Source organism: Erinaceus europaeus, chromosome 5 (assembly GCF_950295315.1).
Source record: "Erinaceus europaeus chromosome 5, mEriEur2.1, whole genome shotgun sequence".
NCBI classification, from domain to species: Eukaryota; Metazoa; Chordata; class Mammalia; order Eulipotyphla; family Erinaceidae; genus Erinaceus; species Erinaceus europaeus.
The window spans coordinates 13,959,386-13,975,557 of NC_080166.1; the positions used below are offsets into that span (position 1 = coordinate 13,959,386).

The 16,172-nt window shown below is 43.1% G+C and overlaps 1 protein-coding gene across 2 annotated transcripts in view; it reads right to left on the bottom strand.

The window, feature by feature from the left end:
• Positions 1 to 16,172, bottom strand: part of SEMA5A (semaphorin 5A) — a 380,052-nt gene that overhangs the window by 127,975 nt on the left and 235,905 nt on the right. For both annotated transcript variants that reach the window (XM_007520548.3, XM_060191157.1), the window contains one exon: positions 4,161 to 4,223. In XM_007520548.3, coding sequence (XP_007520610.1) covers positions 4,161 to 4,223 — 63 coding nt within the window. The remainder of the gene's footprint in view (positions 1 to 4,160; positions 4,224 to 16,172) is intronic.

The following is a 16,172-nucleotide window of genomic DNA, read 5'->3' on the forward strand; positions in this document are numbered from 1 at the left end:
GGAGGACAGTATAGAGATGAGAGTTTAGAAGCATTTGAAATGAAAATACACACGATGAAATGTTAAAAAAAAAAGTCTGGGGTTAGAGATGGCTCACCTGGTGGGTGTGTGCCTGCCATGCATGTGGGCAGCTTCCAACCCTGGCACCACTTAGGGGCAGCTCTGAAGCTGGGGGAAGCTCTGCTACTCTAGCTCTACCCTCCTCACCCTGTGTCCCTTCAACTGAATGAAAACCCAGCCTGGTGAAGACCCCACCAATGTGCCCAGATCCCTGCCCACCAGGGAAAGAGAGAGGCAGGCTGGGAGTATGGATCCACCTACCAATGCTCATGCTCAGCGGGGAAGCAATTACAGAAGCCAGACCTTCCACCTTCTGCACCCCACAATGCCCCTGGGTCCATGCTCCAACAGGGATAAAGAATAGGAAAGCTATCAGGGGAGGGGATGGGATATGGAGCTCTGGTGGTGGGGATTGTGTGGAAATGTACCCCTCTTATCCTGTGGTTTTGGACTGTGTGAGAAAAAGGGCAGTTATGGTGGGGCCATGCACAGAGCTTCCACAACGGGCAGAGTGACTTACACTTACTGTGTCTGGGTGTGAATATATATGCCTGATATCTTATAAATGCCTTAAACACTGTTTCATCACTAGTGAAAATGGGAAAAGAAACTTACGAGTGTTGGAGGTGATTAGTAAATCACAAGTTTGGCCTGTGTGTGGTTCTGGGTTCAAGCCCTGAAACTCCATGGATAGAGGGGCTGCTTTGGTCTCTCTCTCTCTCTCTCTCTCTCTCTCTTTCTTTCATAGTTATCTTTATTTACTTTTTTGATAGAGGCAGACAGAAATCAAGAGAAAGGGGAGATGGAGAGACAGAGAGCCATCTGCAGTCCTGCTTCACCACTTGTGAAGCTTTCCCCCTGAAGGTGGGGACCAGGGGCTTGAGCCTTGGTTCTTGTCTGTGGTCATGTATGCACCCAAACAGATGCACCACCTCTCTCACTCTCTTTATTATTTATTTATTTATTATTGAATAGAGGTAGAGATATTGAGAGGAGAGAGGAGCTAGAGAGGGGAAGAGACAGAGACACCTGCAGCACTGCTTCACCATTTGTGAAGCTTTCCTCCTGCAGGTGGGGACTGGGGGCTTCGACCTGAGTCCTTGCACACTGCAATATGTGCGCTTCACCAGATGTGCCACTGCCTGCCTGGCCTCTCTCTTTCGTTCTTTCTTTTTCTTTTTTTTTCCAGCTTCTGAAAATACAGGGTAAAAATCAGGCTGGAAAGTCAATTCAGTTGTATGGTGGCTGCTGGGAAGTACGGGTTCATTCCCAAACACACATCAAAAAAGCAAACAAAACTAATTAATTCTAACCAACTCTGGGCGTGTGAGTTACACAGGCTGTGGCTTTCTGGTGTCAGGAATCTTCCTCACTGAAGAGTCACATGGAGCAGGCCAGGCCTGAGCTGTGTCCACAATGAGACACAGCCAGCCCTCCACATCTGACACCTCAGAGGAGGACTCCAAGTTCACCCCCACACCACTGGGTCCCTAGATAGGGTGGTAGCCCATCTTCTCTTTATCTGGGAGAGTTTGACAACTTGCTTGAGCTGCACAGGGCACAGCAGAACAGACAATGCTCAGAGCTTTAGATTCTAGTCAAAACTCACCCACTGGCAAAATAATTCTAGGAATGTGCTCTTAAAAATTCTGATGTGAGATCATGAACGTGAGACTGAAAATGCCAAGAGTAGCACTGTGCACAAGGCCGCCTTTTGAGTCCAGTAAGGACAAGTGGGTTTCCTTTGTCAAGTCCCTGGAGACTGTGGTGGGAAGGACAGACATAACCCCATATTGACAAGAGTTTCTTTGGAGAACACAAGACTATGAACTATTTACGTCTAAAATAATATTTTTGTAAAAGACACTTGGATAGCTTGCAAAGTCGATTTCTATAGTGCTAGTTCAAAAGGAAATTGATAAGCAGATCTTAGAAGAAAACATTTTAGAAAATATACACACCTTATCTTTTCACGCAAGCAAGGAAAACATTCTTGGGCATTTGACTACATTCACATAGTTTCTCCAAAGAGAGATGAACATATAATAAGAAAATTCAGACTCAAATGTCATGAAGGAATGGTGGTCCCTGTGTCTTCTTCCTCTTTTGTTTTTTATTGACTTATTTGTTTTAAAACAGTATTTATTTTATTGGATAGGACAGAGAGAACTTGAGAAGGGTGAAGGAGATAGAGGAGACACCTGCAGCCTGGTTTCACTGCTTGTGAAGCACCTTGCAGGTGGAGACTGGGGACTTGTAGCCAGGTCCTTGCTCATTGGAATGCATGTGCACGAGAGAATATGCCCCCATCTGGCCTTTGCTGATTTTTTAATGCCACACTAGGGAATGAGTCCAGGAATCCATGCGTGTGGAACAAGACTCGCCTCTCTAGCATAATTTCCTTTATCTATTTATTTTATCTTTACCACCAGGGTTATCACTAGTGCTTGGTACCTGCACTACAAATCCACCACTCTCGTTGTACATTTTTTCCCCTCCTCTCCTCTCCTCTCCTCTCCTCTCCTCTCCTCTCCTCTCCTCTCCTCTCCTCTCCTCTCCTCCCCTCCCCTCCCCTCCCCTCCCCTCTCCTCTCCTCTCCTCTCCTCTCCTTTCCTCTCCTTTCTTCCTCACCCCTCCTCTTCTCTCCTCTCTATTTCTCTCTATCTGTCTCTCTTTCCCTATCTTTATTTATCACTCTTTCTTTGACAGGATGGAGAGAAATTGACAGGGGAGGGGGTAGAGAGGAGGAGAGTAAGACAGACACCTGCAGACCTGCTTCACCGTTCATGAAGCATCAGCCCTGCAGGTGGAGAGTGAGTGCTGGAACCCGGGTCCTTGTGCATGGTGACATGCGTGCTTAACCAGGTGGGCCACTGCCTAGCCCCCTTCATGACTTTCTGTTCTTTACATTTTGTGGAGAGGAGAGAGATGTGAAAGGACACACACAGGGAAGAGACACTGTAACAGTGCTCCCACATCCACAGAGTTCCTCCAGTTCTGTCCATGGTGCACTCACGTGATACCAGGGATTGAACCACTTGATGGGCAAAGTCTGAGCTCGACCAGGTAAGCTATCTCCCGTCCTCACCTGCTCATGGACTTAGTAACTTATTTGCTGATTTATTTGTCTTGGTTGAGTCTGGGTCCTCCACGCGTATAATCTCATTGTTCTAACCCATTTTCTTCATCTGGGTAGGGGGACAGACACAGGGAAAGAGAGGGGAAGAAACCACAGCACTGAAGCTGCCTCCAAGGACAGTCCTCCAAGGACTGTCCGCAGAAATCACGTTGATGCTGGGTCTCACTCACGGCAATGCAGACCCCCATCCCTCGACCCATCTCTGTCACCTACTTTTCCTTTGGAAGAATTGAAAATGTGACTCCATCTTTTTGTCCCCTGCTCCCAGACATGTCATTAGAATGGACCACCCATGCCATGTCTGTGTTGGTCTCTTCCATATTAGGGAGACCAAAGGGTGTGTCACAGCTTTCCTGTCCCTGACTCTTCTCATGGGGGGAGGGCTGCGTGCAGAAAGTTCCACCCCCAGGCCCACCACTCCCTCCAAGCCTCACACTCCCAGCTCTGCACAGAAAGCCCTTCTTAGGGGACAACAATCCAGTCCACAACCCTGAAATTTTTCTCATTTTGTATCTCTCTTCTCATTTCCTAGAGAATGGGAGTTGTGATTCTGAACGTGTTTTCATAACAATTTCACACCACCAGCAAGATGAAGTGAATGGATTCTCACTTCTAAACACATGGTTACCCAAGAAAAGTCTGAATCCCACCCCTATAATTAGAGGTGTTTCCTATTCCCTTAATTAGTGATGACAAGTTCATAGAAATGATTTTATGAATACAATGTTCTTTACTGTTTTTGATTTAACCCTGAATTGTCAAAGTGACTTCAACTTTAAAAATTACTGAACATGATTCCATTTTCAAGGTTGCCCTGCTCCTAGTTCTTTAGTCAGAATGGCTTTTCTGGGGGAGAAGAATGTTCAGACCTGCTTCCATGGCCCAGAACTCGTCAGCCAAAGAAAAACAAACAAACAAGCAAGCAACACAGCAGTTGATGCCTGCCCACTCTTCTGCTCACCTCGGATTTGCCTTTGCTGTAACAAGCTTTCTTCGTGGCTACATCACAGCCCCACTGCACAGCCTACAAGAAACAAACAAAGAGATTGCCGTAGTTATGACTCAGAAGAAAGGCAGAGGAGACATCACAAGGTGCAGATAAGCAGGCTTGGAAACATGGGGACCTCATAGCACTGAGCTATTCACAGGCCTCTGGAATTCAGATGAAGTATAGGAATTTCAGTTTTTTTTTTTTTTTTCAAATATTTATTTTATTTATTTATTCCCTTTTGTTGCCCTTGTTGTTTTATTGTTGTAGTTATTATTGTTGTTGTTGTTGGATAGGACAGAGAGAAATGGAGAGAGGAGGGGAAGACAGAGAGGGGGAGAGAAAGAGAGACACCTGCAGACCTGCTTCACCGCCTGTGAAGCGACTCCCCTGCAGGTGGGGAGCCGGGGCTCGAACCGGGATCCTTATGCCAGTCCTTGTGCTTTGCGCCACCTGCACTTAACCCGCTGCGCTACAGCCCGACTCCCTGAATTTCAGTTTTATGGGCATATGTTTTCTCTTAAAATATTTCTGCACCCTATAATGACCCTGGGTCCATACTCCCAGAGGGATAAAGAATAGGAAAACTATCAAGGGAGGTGAGGGGATAAGGCATTCTAATGGTGGGAATTGTAGCCCTCTTATCCTATGGTCTTGTCAGTGTTTCCATTTTATAAATAAAAAAAATGAAAAACCCATATAGGAATTTTAAAGAATTTGTTCTATCATGGCCACGTGGTGGTGCACCTGGTTGAGTGCACATGTTACAATGCGCTAGGAACCGGGTTCGGGCACGTAGGGGGAAAGGTTTGCAAATGGTGAGGCAGGGCTGCCTACAGGTGTCTCTCTTGCTCACTCCCTATCATCCCGTTCCTTCTAGATTTCTGACTGTCTGTACCCAATAACTAAGTAAATATAATAATAAAAATAATTTGTTATAGCTGCTTAGAAACAATAATAACAAAATAAGCAGATCTAGTCTCCAGTGCAGCAAAACATGTAAATTTTCTAAAATAGAATCAGGAGCCGGGTGGTGACACATCTGGTTTAATGCACATGTTATAATACACAAAGACTCAGGTTCAAGCCCCCAGCCCCCACTTGCAGGGGTAAAGCTTCACAAGTGGTGAAGCAGGCCTGCAGGTTTCTCCCTCTCTCTTCATCTCTCTCTCTCTCTCCACAGACCCTCTTGATTCTAGCTGTCTCTATCCAATAAATAAGTGAAGATAATAAAATAAGCTACAAAAATGGAATCAGCTGGAATGCTTAATGAGGGATAACTAACTGGAGAAAAAAATGTGGAACAGATACTTAATCAGTGGAATACTACTCTGCTGTTAAAATCCATGACAGGGGACCTTTGGGGACAAAACGGATGTAAGTGAAATAAATAAGTCAGGAAGTGAATGACAGCTACCAGGTGGCTTCACTCGTGTGTCAAACTAAAAAGAGCTAGAATGAATGGACTTGTAAAAATGAAATAGCTAAACCGACTCATATCGTGTGAAAACTAGGGTGGCAGAGGGGTAGAAAGGTAGAGGAGTGTCTTTGGTGCGATGTAGCTGGAAGGTTGGTGGTACTTACGGTGAGTTGTGATGTATACTTGTGTCAGTAGGGAACTCAACCGCTCTACTGTTATAAATCAACAGCCAACTAAAAATAATGTGCAGTGAGTCTGTACCTGCTGCATGAAATAGATGCTGTTTCTTCACTGAATAGAGCTACACGATATTCCAGAGAAAGACCTTGAGGTCTAGTGACTTAAATATGCACTCAGACATTTGTGTTTTATTCTGATAGTACAGCATTTAGTGACCTCAGGTAATTAGACAAGAACGGCTTGTGTATCTGCATTCCTAAGTTACACACACACACACACACACACACACACACACACACATATATATATATATATCAATAGTGAATGAAGTACGTGGCTCATGAAAAAGCTAGTTTGGGGCTGGGTGGTGGTGTGTCTGGTTGAGCGCACATGTTATGAAATGCAAAGACTCAGGTTTGAGTCCTTGGTCCCGACCAGCAGGGGGAAAGCTTTGTGAGTGGTGAAGCAGGGATGCAGGTGTCTCCTTATCTCTTTCCCTCTCCATCACCCTCTTCCCTCTCAATTTTTGGCTGTCTCTAGCCAATAAACAAATAAACATTAAAAAAATTTAAAATAGTAAAGTTAAAAAAAATAATTTTAAAAAAGTCATTGTTGCCACTTGTGAAATGTGATTATCAGACTTTTAGTAGTCCTGACTAAAAAGCTAGAGCCATTTTTTCTATTTTACTCTATTTTATTTTATTTATTGGATAGACATACAGAGGAATTGAGGGGGGAGAGAGACACCTCTAGAGACACCTGCAACACTGCTTCCCTGCGTGTGAATCTTCCCTCCTGTAGATGGAGGCTGGGGACTTGAACCAGGGTCCTTGGGGTCCTTGCAAATTGTAACATGTGCACTCAACTGGGTGTGTCACCACCTAGTCCCATTAGAGTCAAAAATTAAAATATATATATATATATTATAATTATTTATTGGATAAGACAACCAGAAATTGAGAGAGAAGGGAATGATAGGGAGAGAGACAGAGAGATACCTGCAGCACAGCTTCACCTTTCACAAAGCTTTCTCCTTGCAGGTGGGGATTGGGGGCTCAAACCCAGGTCCTTGTGCACTGTAACATGTGCATTCAACCAGGTGCACCACCACCCAGCACCTAGTGTCAAAAACTAGTATAGCCACAGGCCCTTTGGACTATAACTAAAACATGCCTACTAGCTATCTACAAAATGTGAAGAGAGAGAGAGAAAGAGAGAGAGAGAGAGAACAGAGGAGAGAATAGACAGTAACACAACTTGGGCTTCCATGGAACTCCTTGGCTGCTGTCCTTGGAGTTCCCTTGTGTGGTTGGAGACAGAGTCCTAGGGCTCTGCATGGAGAGTGTAAGTCCCCCTCAGGTAGCCTCAAGTAGGGTCCTTTAGTGTGTTTCTCAGACCTCACAGTTCTAATTCATGTCAGTCAATTTCCGTTGACTTCAGGACATGGCTGGGAACTCCGGCTAGTGAGTACGACAGCCTGCACATACTGGAGGGTGAGAAATGACAGCAGCAAACATGCTGTATCCTTAGGGAGCTGGTTTTCTAAAAGCTTGAAAATCTTTGCATAACCAGTTGGATCTTTATCAGGAACAAATCTTAGAAATAAACCAAAAATACAGGATTTCACACTTTTCTAAGTAAGATTTTCTTGTTAAGTTTCTTTGTTTAGTCCACCTGAGTGTTAGCTGTCAGGCTCAGGCAAAAATGACTAAAGTCATGGGCCCTTTGCTAAAACAGACTTCCCAGCTTCTTCCAACATGAAGAGCCTTGCTTTCACTTACTCTATTCTTACCTTTGGGTTCCTGATTATTAAACAATTTGTCCTGCTCTATATCTTACTGCCTTTCAGCCACCAAGTTGCAGATGCTACCATCTGAAAGTCGCCATCCTGACTTCCTTGGGCAGACGACCACACCAGTGTGTCCTGGAATCTCCCCTCCTCAGAGCCCTGCCCCACTAGGGAAAGATATAAACAGGCTTGGGTTGTGGGTCCACCTGCCAACACCCATGTTCAGCAGAGATGCAATGACAGAAGCCAGAGCTCCCACTTTCTGCACCTCATAAGGATTGTCAGACCATATTCCCAGAGGGATAAAGACTAGGGAAGCTTCCAATGGAAGGGATGGGACAGGGAACTCTGGTGGTGGGAACTGTATGGACTTGAACCTCTGTTATCTTACAATCTTGCTAATCATTATTAAATTATTAATAAGAAATTAAAAAAAGAAAGCAAGAGGAAGTAAAACAATAGAAGAATTGAAAAAAATCCAATGCAAAATTAAATCAAACAAAAAGCTAACACTGACAGCTCATACCTGATGTTCTCCAAAGAGTGTTGCATAACGGAGAATTAAACCTAAAACAGAATGTCCTGTGTGTTTTGCCTCACTTGGTAAACAGGAGTCCATAAGAAAAGCATTCTAGAGAAATTCACTTCAGCTTCATTCAAGGAGGGGCTATAAGCTTGCGATTTCCCTTTGTGCAGACTTAAGATCTTGAGTTCTTTGATGTCTGATAAGAACATTTGTTGATTTTTTTTTCAGTAACTGTTTCCTGTTCATAGTGGTAAATAGCAGTGATCAAGATACCACTAATCACCATCTGATAATATCAAATGACTGGAACTCCATGGCAGGATGACAGATACTTTCCTGAACAGTATATAAAATCCTCAGAAGAGCTAAGACCTTTGCAAATTATCAACTGTTATCCCCACGAGAGAAGGGTGGATTACGATGCTCCTGTTAGTCTGCATGCACCTTTTCTTATAACTCTTCATGAAAGCTAGCTCTGCTGTCTCTCTGTAAGTAAATACAGCTTTGTCTCTCCAGGTTTGCAATCCTGAGTTGAAAGCAAAGCAGGACGTATGTAGGTAGTATGTGTAGTAACTACAGAGTAAATCTCTTTGTATCTTTTGATCTTATATTCCCAGAGGATACAACATTACATGCCACAAAAAAAGATATTGGGTTCCATGACTACTACAAAGAAGTCATTACAGGACAACCATAGTATATCTTGGTAGTGAGTTACTTGAAGTTAAATAGTAATAATGGCTTGAGTCAACATTACAGCAGGTTTGACCCAGAGCTACAAGAAGCCTATTTATTGAAAGCTTAAAAATTGTACAGTCACAGTTTGTAACAAATGGCAAACAAATGGCTCTCCATGTCCACAACATGCTTAAAGAAGCCTCCACATCATTGAGATACATTTCTACCAAGGGTTGGAAGGACAAAGATATACAGAGAAAATTCCCATCACTTACTACTTGACCCATTTGTCCAAGGATAGGCAATGTCTCACATAGGTTTATTCATTGGACAGAAAACAGGACAAAATGTGCAGCTTTTTCTGAAGACAATAATTAAAAAGTAGCTGAGTGACATTCTGGAAGCATTTTTATTACTGTGTCACAAGTTTTCCAATAATATTCAAATCCAGAATTAATCAAAGACCATGCTTGTATAGTTTCTTTGTTGATTTACTTTCTACCTGGATAAGAAACTAGATAAAGGGAAATTATATTCGCAATAGAACTGAATTATATATTGTAGGGCTGAATGAATATTATTAGATATGAGACTCTGAAAAGAATTGAGTGGAAGAAACATATATTTTTTTCCTAGATTGGCCTAAAATTAGGTCTTCCAGTTAATTCCAAAGTGTCTTTCCATTTCCTAAGTGAACTAGACTTGACCCACTTGACAGTTTCACAACAACAAAGGAAAGAAAAAATCTTTTATTGGACAGAAATACAATTATCAATGGAACTTTGTGTAGCAGATCTCAAAGTTATGCATTATTCTGTTTGGAATTATATTAGGTCAGAATGTGGGCATAACTTCCTTTACTCCACAAGAATTGATCTAATCAATTAAACTCCCTCTAATCAAGCCTCCTTATTATTTTCAGTAATGATTCTTCTTTTCTTTCTTTTTTTTTCTTTTTGTGAGTCATCATTTTGGAGTGAATTTTAAGACTGAATACCAAAGCTATCTTTTAGGTCACCTTCTTTTTAGGAGAATTTTCTACCCACCTGGACCTGCTATTAGGACAGTATGGACAAATGCTGACTCATGTGACATGTCAGACTCTGACACAGAATACATGTTTTTATTTCCTGAACCTGATTTTAAAAATTCTGTAAGTTTCCCCACAATAGCCCAGGAGAGCAAAGGAAGCTAAGTTGTCTCTTTCATTCTAAGCTAGTTTCTTCATTCTACCTCCAGCAGCAAACAGAGCCAGGACACTGTAGTAATGTGGTTATACTAAGGCCATACAGAGTAGGCAACAATTGTGAAACATCTGTATTAAAGAAAAAACAAACAAACTAGAGACTCATATTCACGGAACAATTATTTTTATCTGTAAATGCTTAAAAATAGTGTCTGTGCTATCTAGAAATTCACCAAAGTTTTGTTTTATGCACATTCTTTCTATCATTTATTTGATAACTATTAATTAAATGCTGACCACAAAGAAGACCATGAAGCAGAGAATGAAAGGAAATAAGAACTTATCTATACACCCTCCTACCCCCCACACCAAATGCCACTGTTCACCAACCGGATGGCTTCCACCAATCCAGAAAACACCCTGCCAAATAAGAGATGACACAGGGGTTACATTAATAGCCACACAGCCAAGTTCAGTTACAGACAGTAATGTCCAAAATCATCAGTTGGGGTGGGGCAGACAGCATCATGGTTCTGCAAAAAGATTTTCAGGCCGGAGGCTCCAAAACTATCAATTACAGGAAGTGACCAAGATATAGGTGGATCCAGAAAGAAATAAAGTAGGCTAAAGCAAAACAAACAAACCACAAACCATTATATTGTTTGTAGAAGCTCTGCAGATTGGAAGAAAAGTCTAATCTTAGAAGACAGGGGACATATCTCAAACACACACACACACACACACACACACACACACACATTCCATTTCTGACAAACACAGCTGCAATCTCAGGAGTAAATCAAATATGAGAAGGAAGGAAAGAAGGAAGGGAGAAAGAGAAATAAAGAGAAAAAAAAGGAAGGAGAGAGAAAAAGAAAGGAAGAAAGGAAGGGGAAGGAAAGAAAGGGAGGAAGGAGAAAAGGAAGGAGGGAAAGAGGAAGGAAGGAAGGAAGGAAGGAAGGAAGGAAGGAAGGAAGGAAGGAAGGAAGGGAGAAAGAATGAAAGAAATGAGATCTTTTTCTGTAGGTGTCCCTATATGTAAGTCCACAGCTCTCAGAAGTATACAAACAAAGCTGCGAGTCACCGCATTCCTCGTCTTGCAAGAGGACTTAATTAGACAGGGATCAGCAAAGCCAACTCCTTTTCATAAAATGAAGAGAACAACACACAAGGCAGATGGGCCGCTACTCTGTCAGCAGATGGCTTTGCTAATTAGATACTGGCAAAAGATAACATTTTAAAAACCAGTTTAATTACACAGTGCAAAAATTAACAACTACCTGAGGGCTTTTTTTTTTTTTTAAATATATGTTTGCATTCACAGTCTCATGTCTTGTAATTCCGGGGAAGGCAGGAGAATATTAAATTGTCATGGTGATTATAAACAAGTTGCCAGGGAATGGGAGTCCATATTACCATTCAAAACAGAAGCAACATGCAAAGAAACTGCAGCTTGCAGTGACAGAGATCTTTATACAACTTGTGCAAAGCATCCAGCTAACTGTTTCTGGCAGACACCGGCACGAATGGCTTTCCGCGGCCTTGCCCGTGTTAACAGAGTGGTGACTGCTGGAACAGAGGGCCATCTCAGGACTTTAGTCCCTTGGTGAGGGGTGTCCCCAACTGTCTCTGCCTTTGCCCTTCAAGAGATAAAATATCAATTCGCTGACTTTTGATAATAATCACTCTGTAACTGAATTTATATCAGTTGCATTTAACTGTCAAATATAGACAGGTTCCTTTCCTTTTCTACATTTTATTTAATTTATACTCTATTTATTTAATTATTTTTATCATTTTGAGAAAGAAGAGAGAGAGAAACCTACAGTACCCTCCTGAAGGTTTCCCTGGCAGGTCAGGATCAGGGGCTTGAACCCAGGTCCTTGAGCATTATAACATTTAGGCTGGCCACACAAGTCCCACTCATTCTTACTGAAGACTCTGAAGCAGAGAATCAGTGACATCTACTAATATTTTTAATTCTCAGGATACTACACTCAAAATGAGTGCCACCTCTTAACTTTCAGGTCCCCATAAAAACTTTTTTTTTTTGTTTTGCCTCCATAGCTATCATTGGGGCTGGGCTCTGGCACTAAGAATCCACTACACCTGGTGGCCACTTTTTTTTTTTTTTTCATTTTATTGGATAGGACAGAAATTGAGAGGGGGATGAGGAAATAGGGAGGGAGAGAAAGCTAGACACTTACAGACCTGGTCCGTCTCTTATGAAGCATCCCCCTGCAGGTGGGGAGCTGGGGCTTGAACCCAGATCCTTGAGCACTGTACCAAGTGCCCTCTACTTGACTCCGCTGAGGCCTTTGTCCATCATCATGCTACAAGAACCCAGACAGCCTCCATCCTATCCTCTTCCCCCTTCCCCATAGTCCTTTGCTGTGGTGCAAGCCACCATGCTCAGTATTAGTTTCACCTTCTTTTCCCTTCCTGTGTTTGCTTCCTAGTTTCCACAGATGAGTAGACTTTCTTTCTTTTGTCATTGAACAGTGTTTTCTATTTCCAGCGTGATCAGAATACAGTAACACAAACTTGGTGACTTGGTCCACCTGCATGTTAGCTGTTAGGTGCAGGTAAAAACTAGTACAGTCTTGGGTCCTTTGGAGTATATCTAAAATAGACCTACTAGCTTTTTCCAAAATGGAGACCCTAACTCTTCACCTGCAATATCCCAGCCTTTAGGTTCATGATTATCCAACAATTTGTTCTGCTTTATATCTTAATGATTTTTCAGCCACCAAGTTGCAGATGTTACCATGATGCCAAGCGAACTTCCCTGGGCAGAGAACCCCACCAATGTGTCCTGGGTCCCACCTCCCCAGAGCCCTGCACCACTAGAGAAAGGTAGAAACAGGCTGGGGGTGTGGATCCACCTGCCAACACCCATGTCCAGCAGAGAAGCAATGACAGAAGCCTGACCTTCCATCTTCTGTACCCCACAATGATCCAGGGTTCATGTTCCCAGAGGGACAAAGAACACGAAAGTTTTCAAGGCAGGAGATGGGATACGGAGTTCTGGTGATGGGAACTGTGTGGAATTGTACCCCTCTTACCCTATGGTCTTGTCAAATAAAAAAAAAAATTGAAAATATTTTCTGCTCCCAAGAGGACTCTCCATTTGTGACATTATGTGTAAAGTTGACTTTGCGTGTGTGATAAAAGCTCACTCCTGTTAGAGACATTCATATTGACTTATTTTTAGATAGAGACAGAGTGAGTGGAAGACAAAAGTTTCCTTCAAAGCCCTGAGGTTTACACATGGAACTGATTGGCTACTAGGTTATATACAGTGAGTGCCTTGGCCAACCTTTATTGTGATGCCACTATACTCCACTTGGCCTCAGTCCTAATAAAGACACATGCTAGACCTGTCAACAGCCAGTAGATATGTAAGTGCAGAGATGCTAGTGTTAGGTTTTTTCATAGATTTTTCATTTAATTTTATTATTTCTTTTTTAAATTTTTACTTATAAAATGGAAACACTGACAAAAACATAGGATAAGAGGGGTACAATCCCACAGAATTCCCACCACTCCATCCCCTCCCCTGATAGTTTTCCTATTCTTTATCCCTCTGGGAGTATGGACTCAGGGTCTTTGTGGGGTAAAGAAGTGGAAGGTCTGGCTTCTGTAATTACTTCCCTCTTAAACATGGGTGTTGGCAGGTTGATCCATACTCCCAGCCTGCCTCTCTCTTTCCCTAGTGGGTCAGGGCACTAGGGGGTGGGAGGTGGGATTCTAGGACACATTGGTGGGGTCCTCTGCCCAGGGAAGTCCAGCTGGCATTATGGTAGCATCTGGAACCTGAAAAAAGAGAATAGAAAGCAGAACAAACTGTTGCTTCTTTGCAGTGCTGTGGTCTCTTGCATACACAATTCCACCAAAGGCCAGGTAACATCTTCACTTTCTTGTCTCTGTCTGTCTCTCTCAAGTTCTGTGTCTCCCCCACTACCAAAAGTAACCACTAGAGTTCTCCCAAAATCATAGTTATGGGTTGACTCTGTAGATTTTTTATTTTTTCAAGTTCATGCATTTCAAATCTTGGTCTTCTGCTAATGAGTGAAATCATCGCATAGTTGTCCTTGCTTTTTCCTTTTCCTTCTCAGATAGGAGAAACTGCACCTGACTCCTCAGGTGTTCTCCAGAATCTCTTCCCTCTCAGTGACAGTGCATAAAGAGAGGTTACTGGTCACAAGAGGCCCAGGTCCCAGTGCAGCTGGCACTCAGAGCCCTCTGGTCATCTTCCTCTAACATTTGCCAATCTGCGAGTATAGACCAAAATTTTTTGAGAGTGCAGATAGAAGAAGTTTTGGCTTCTGTGATTGCTTCTCTGCTGGACATGGATCCTGGCTGGTCAATCCATACCCCTAACACACACACACACACACACACACACACACACACACACACACCACAGCACTGCTGTACCATCGGTCGAGCTTCCCCCAGTGCCATAGTACCCCCATGCGGTACCAGGCATGGAATCCAAAGTCTTGTACTAGGAAATGTGCATGCTCTGCCAGGTGAGTGGGCTCCCAGCCTACTGTTTCACTGACTCATCTGAAACAAGCTTCCTTCACACTAAGTTTTCTAGTGGCTTCTCCCAGCCTGAAGTTGTGAGTCAGAATGCCTGGATCCAGGTCATCCAGCCAAGATCAGGGACTCTGCAGGGGAATTACTTTCTCCTCACTGAGCCCCTCAGAGTCTGTTTACTCTCCGTGTTGTAGATGTTCTCTTCCTGAGACTCATCCCACCACTTCAAAGGCTGCCTTTGCTTCAGTGCCAGCACAGACTGACCTATTTGCCAGCTCTCAAGATATATGGAAAGCCTTTTTTCTATGAGTCTTATCCAGTGCTATTTCCACACATTGCGCTTTCACTGGCGAGAGGGGAACATCAACATTTGTTTTCTCTTATACCTGCAAGCAGCTCTGTTTCTTTCTTCTTTTAAATAAAATGAGGAACAAGATGCTGTGCTTTCATCCCGGAAACATTATTTGGAATAACAGCCCAGGGCTCAGTGAGAACACAGAATCAGGGCTATGCGGTCACTGTTCAGACTGATGATTTACAATCTCAAATTGACAAAAATCTCATAATTTTAGGAATCTCTGTGTGGACTCATTACTTCAAATCAGTAATTTAGCAGCAAAGGACAGTTGGTGACTTTGCCATGTATTTCTCCAAGCATTTGTTTCTCTTCTACGGTCTCACCAGCTTATTTGTGTCCATGGGAAGACCTGAAACATTCTCATTACTGGAACCGTGAGCTCCGATGAGAGAGCTCTACTTACATGCACTTTCAGTAGGAGAAACAGAGCTGGTGATTTTTGGATATGGGAAGTGCTAAGATCTTTTATGGCAAGTGGCTATTAGCATGGCAGTTACATAATAAATCCCGGTAAAGAGGGTACAGTTTCTCTCCCTCTTCCCCCTCCAGACACAGCTGGCCTGTTGTAGGCAGGGGCTAAAGACACTTGCCAGATGCTGCAAAGTTGCCCAATTTCCTGTAAAGACAGTTGAGATACTATGAAGGGCCAGGTTCCCTGAGAGCATCCAGAAACAGAGATCTCTGTGTGTTTGCCCAGGAAGACACACCGTTGAAGGTTGGATTTTTGTCAACACACAAAAATAATAATTCACATTCTAGTCCGTAGCAGCCTCGCAAGTTAAAGCACTAACGGATTCTGCAGATGAGATCAGAATAAGGGTCATTCCCCTGGATTGCCTGGGTGGATTCTCTATGGAATCTAGAAAATCAGAGAGAAAGGGCTCCCTGGGGAGGGCGCTCAACCCCAGCAGCACAACAGGAGAGTGCTACTTCACCAGGAGACCCACATAGCTTGGTCTGCTCTGCTTCTGAATGAAAAGCTGACACAGGAGTGGGGTCATTGTGGAAGAGCTAGGACCTACCTACCTACACACACACACAGAGACAGACAGACAGACACACACATATAAAGAGACAGAAAGACTCAGAGTCAAACAGACAGAAATACACAGAGACAGACAGAGACAAACAGACACACACACACAGACAGACATACATACACAAAGACAGACACACATACATACACAAACGATGTTGGCATAGTTACATGGGCAGCTGAGTAAGATCTCACCTGACACAGTGACTTAATGGTGATTTATAAGATCCTAAGAGAATGGGGATATAGTTCCACACCACTTCCACC